This window comes from Panthera onca, chromosome E2, assembly GCF_046562875.1.
Source record: "Panthera onca isolate mPanOnc1 chromosome E2, mPanOnc1 haplotype 2, whole genome shotgun sequence".
NCBI lineage: Eukaryota > Metazoa > Chordata > Mammalia > Carnivora > Felidae > Panthera > Panthera onca.
The window spans coordinates 6,157,278-6,162,629 of NC_138353.1; the positions used below are offsets into that span (position 1 = coordinate 6,157,278).

General features: G+C 41.1%; 1 protein-coding gene across 1 annotated transcript; it reads right to left on the minus strand.

Annotated features, from left to right (window-relative positions):
- Positions 1 to 3,728: 3,728 nt before the first annotated feature.
- LOC144614648 (vomeronasal type-1 receptor 4-like) lies at positions 3,729 to 4,739 on the minus strand. The gene has a single exon (XM_078439091.2). It carries the CDS (start codon positions 4,737 to 4,739, stop codon positions 3,798 to 3,800), a length of 942 nt encoding a protein of 313 aa, XP_078295217.2. The 3' UTR covers positions 3,729 to 3,797.
- Positions 4,740 to 5,352: the final 613 nt, after the last annotated feature.

A 5,352-nucleotide genomic window follows, 5' to 3' on the forward strand; every position in this document is an offset into this window, starting at 1 on the left:
ACATATTTTATTTGACTGGTGTTTTTCTACAACATCCTACCAGGCTGACGCCTACCCACATATCCAGGAATAGATCTGACCTGTCAGGACACCTGAGATGACATCCGCCCATGTGGATCCATCCAGCCTTCCATCTAAAGACTTGATTTGAAGGGGCACCTGGGTGGCTCAGTCGGCTGAGCATCTGACTCTTGATTTCAGCTCAGGTCATGATCTCGTCGTTTTGTGAGTTCAAGCCCCATGTTGGGCTCTGTGCTGACAGTACAGAGCCTGCTTGGGATTCTCCCTCTCTTTCACCCCTCCCCCACTTGTGTTCTCTCTGTCTCTCTCAAACTTAAAAAAATAAAAAAAAAGACTTGAACTGAATTCTCTCTTAGCTCATGAACCAGCCTTAGGATGGGAGGTGGACTTATTGATGCACCCCATGCTGCACCCAAGCACTTTGGCCAGGACCCCAATTTCACTGCCATGCTGGCAGTCACAGTGTGCACAAGGTTTGCAGTGCCCAGCAGGAATGGTCCAAGTAAGAAAAATAGAGGGGCTCCTGGGTGGCTCAATCAGGTAAGCTTTGGACTCTTGATTTCAGCTCAGGTCATTATCCCGGGGTGATGAGATCAAGCCCCACACTGAGCTCCATGCTGAGCATGGAGCCTGCTTAAGATCCTCTTCTCCCTATCTCTCCTTCTGCCCCTACCCATTTGCATGTGCTCTCTCTCTCTCAAAAAACAAACAAACAAACAAACAAACGAAAAAGAAAAGAAAAATAGAAGCAAAACTATTGGCATCCTCCCACAATATGGAAGGGATTCTAGTATCTTAAGCAACCACCATGAAGACGATGAGCGTTTTTCCCTCCCAGTTTTATTGAGATACAATTGACATGTAACATTGCACAAGTTTAAGATATACAAGGTGACAATTTGATACACATATATATTGCAAAATGAATACCACAACAGGGGTAGTTAAGACCTTTATCTCATTACGTAATTCTTTTTTTGGTATATTGGGAATGTTTAAAATCTATTCTCTTAGCAACTTCCAAGTATATAACACAGTATTGTTAGCTGTAGTCACCATGCTGTACATTAGAACCCCAGAAACTTATTCATCTTATAACTGGAAGGTTGTACCCTTTGACTACCGTCTCCCCATCTCCCCTGGCACCCATCCCTGTCAATGACCATTCTATTGTCTAGGAGTTTGGTTTTATTTATATTCCACATGCAAACAATATCATATATGTCATATATGCATCTTTGTCTATCTGACTTATCTTGCTTAGCAGAATGCCCTCGAGAGCCATCTGTGTTGTTGCAAATGGTAGGATTTCCTTCTTTTGTGTTGCTGGATAATGTTCCATTGTATATGGATACACCACATTTTCTTTATCCATTGAAGTGAATTTCAGTAAAGTGGAAGCCTCCCCTTACTTCCTCACCTTAGATATTTGAGGGTGCTCCTCCCAAATCTCCCTCATTCCAACATGGCCAACTGGCATCCTCACACTTTAAAGAAAAACCTACCTTCTACAAATTCATGCCAGTTTATCCCAGATGGCATGTATTTGCGTTTTTTTCCTTTTTTAAAATTTTTAATTGAAGTAGAGTTGACACATAATATCATATTAGTTTCAGGTGTACAACGTAGTGATTTGACAACTATGTACATTCTGATATGCTCACCATGATAAGTATGGTCACCGTCTGTCGCCTCACACAGTTGTTACTGTATAATTGACTATATTCCCTATGCTGTAACTCTTCATCCTCATGGATTATTTATTTTATCACTGAAAGTGTGTGCCTCTTAGTCCCCTTCATTTCTTTCATCTATCCCTCTACACCCTCCCCACTGGCAACCACCAGTTCATTCTCTGTGTTTGTGAGTATGTGTCTCTTTTGTTGTTGTTGTTCATTCATTCATTTCTTTTGATTTTTAGATTCCACAAATAAGTGAAATCATATGGTATTTGTCCTTCTCTCTCTGACTTATTTCATGGAACATAATAAACTCTAGGTCTATTCATGTTGTCACAAATGACATGATTTCATTCTTGTTTATGGTTGAGTAATATTCCATCATGTATATATATCCCATTTTTATCTATTGATGGACACCCAGAATGCTTCCATACCTTAGCTATTTAACTAATGCTGTAAACAGCGGCATTGTGTGTATCTTTTCAAATTAGTGTTTTAATTTTCCTCAGGCATATACTCAAAAGTTGAATTATTGGGTTGTATTATATTTCTGATTTTAATACTTTGTGGAAATCTCCATACTGTTTACTAGTGGCCACTAAAGTGGCTGCACTAACTGACATTTCTACCAATAATGCACAAGGGCTCCCTTTTCTCTATATCCTTGCCAACACTTGTTATTTCTTATATCTTTGATACTAGCCACTCTAACTGGTGTGAGATGATATCTCATTGTGGTTTTGATTTGCATTTCCCTGACGATTAGTGATATGAAACATCTTTTCATGTGTCTGTTGGCCATGTGAGTGTCTTTTTTGGAAACATGTCGATTCAGGTCCTATGTCCATTTTTTTTTAACCTTTATTTTTTTGAGACAGAGAGAGACAGAGCATGAACAGGGGAAGGAGACACAGAATCTGAAACAGGCTCCAGGCTCTGAGCTGTCAGCACAGAGCCCGACGCGGGGCTTGAACTCACAGTCTGTGAGTTTGTTGACCAGAGCCGAAGTTGGACACTCAACCGACTGAGCCACCCAGGCGCCCCCCATGTCCATTTTTTAAAAAAGTTTTCTTATGTTTATTTATTTTTGAGAGAGAGAGACAGAGTGAGAGTAGGGGAGGGGGAGAGAGAGGGAGACACAGAATCTGAAGTAGGCTCCAGGCTCTGAGCTGTCAGCACAGAGCCTGATGTGGGGCTCGAGTTCACACACTCTGAGATCAAGACCTGAGCTAAAGTCAGACACTTAACCAACTGAGCCACCCAGATGCACTCCTCTGCTCATTTTAAAATCAGATTATTATTATTTTTTGGTTGAGCTGTGTGAGCTCCTTATATATTTTGAACATTAACCCCTTACCCCTTATTAGATATATCATTTGCAAATATCTTCTCCCATTCAGTAGGTTGCCTGATGTGTTTTTTAAAATTGCCACCCACTCACTTTTTTCATCAGTGACAACAGGTTTTTGTGCTCTCTTTTGTCCCAACCCAGGTCCCTTTGTCCATTTCTATGTTAAATGCCTTAAATGTGCTAATATCCCTCCATGTCATCATATTTTAAAGATTACTGTCTCCCTAAGGTTTAAACTACAAATTTTATAACTTAGTCCCAAATGTTCCTAACTGAACCTGAATTTGCCCTCCACCATCACCCCATCCTACTTCATTATTACTTGAGAACATTCTTTTCTTCACTTTCTTGAATGGCCGTCTCACATGTTGACTTCTCTTGCAACTTTTCAACAATTCCAAGCGTAGTTAATTTCTGGATATATTTAGTATGTCAAATTAAAAATCACAACACTCAAATACTCCCTCACAATCTCTAGATTGTTTCAGGAACATGTTTTAATTGCACAGATTCCAAACTATTTCACTGGAAGTGTGAACAAAATTTCAATTACATAAGTATTTTCATAATAATTGCATTAATATTTCATTCACATTTACTATTACCACTGATTGTTTTTTATTGGGACAGATGCTCATTCTGGCTTGCTGACCACTCTCCTGGGATGTGATTGTTGCGTCATTATGCTGGCAGCTCGGGGAATGAATGAAGTAACAACTGTACACTGCGCAAAAACGTACAATTTACGCGTTTGTTATCACTTTCGTGGATGTTGTGTACCTCAGCCAGGGAAGGTAGAACCTGGACACACAGGAGTTACAGTTCATGAGAACAAAGGGGCAGGCAGTTGGGAAACATCCACTGATGAAGGCGGAGACGCTCACCAGCAACCAGCTGGGATTATCGAAAACAGCAATAAAGACTTGGCAGATGGAGGAGAGGGAGTAGAAACACACAAAGGTGCTCACCAGGACGAGGATGCTCTGGGTGGCTCTGGACTCAGGAGAGGATCTGGGGGAGACATTAGTGCTGTGAATGTGCTGGACCCTCTGCCTGTGCCTGTGCAGGATGAAGACCATGTGGCCACTGGCCCAGACCATGAGCCCCAAACATAACACATCAGGGAATGATAACAATGCTGCATGTAGCAATTGTGTGATTTTGTTATTAGTTGTCCCAGAACAGTATTGCAAATCCTTTCTCATTGAGATGCTCACGTTGTTCCGTTTGCCAGTCACATGGATAGGGCAAATGATATTTACCAGTATGCAGACGGTCCAGCACAGGAATATAGAGAAGTCAATGTACTTGAGAGCTTTCCTTTTAAGTTTTGTCCCCCTGGCATTCTGGGGGCTGATTGTGATGGCCTGGAAGGCACTCAAGAGGCAGGTGCTGCCTATGGACACACCCCTGCCTATTCTGTGAAGATAGAAAAGAAGTTTGCATCCAAAATCACCTGGAAAATTGTTCCACCCGAAAGCTGCCATCGTCTGGGGGACTCCTTTACAGAGGAGGGATAAGGAGTTGGCTGCAACCAGGTGTTTGACAATCAAATCTGTGGGCCTCAACCTGCACCCAGTGAAGGAGAGGAAGAGATAATGGTAAAGAAGAGAGAAATTCCCCAAGATTCCGACCACGGTTTGGGTTAAGAAGATCACTCCTATGACCAAATCCCTGGAGGCCATTCTGCCAGTTTCCAGTCACTGAGATTTATCTTCAGAACCAGAGGATCCTGCATGGGAATATGAGGTGTGGGCATCATGCATCTTGTCAACTAAAATCCAATATTCTCCACTTATCATTAGTTTCTCCTTCGAAATGGTGTTGAGAAAACTAGATATCCATATGTAAAAGGGTGAAATTGGACCCCTATCTTTGACCATACACAACAAATCAACTCAAAATGGATGAAAGACTTAAACATAAGATGTGAAACTGTAAAACCCCTTCAGGAAAACATAGGGGAAAATCTTCTTGGCATTGGTCTTGGCAATGATTTCCTGGATCTGATATCAACAGCAGAGGCAGCAAAACCAAAAAAACACAAGTGGGATTATATAAAACTAAAAAGCTTCTGCAGAGCAAAGGAAATAATCACGAAAGTGAAAAGGCAATCTATGGAACGGGACAAAATACTTGCAAAGCATTCATCTGACAAGGGTTTAATATGCAAAACATAAGAATCTCCAACAACTCAATAGAAGAAACCACCAAATAACCCAATTAAGAAATGGGCAACTTTAGGAATAGACATTTCTCCAAAGAACATATGAATGATCAAGGATATGAAAAGGTGCT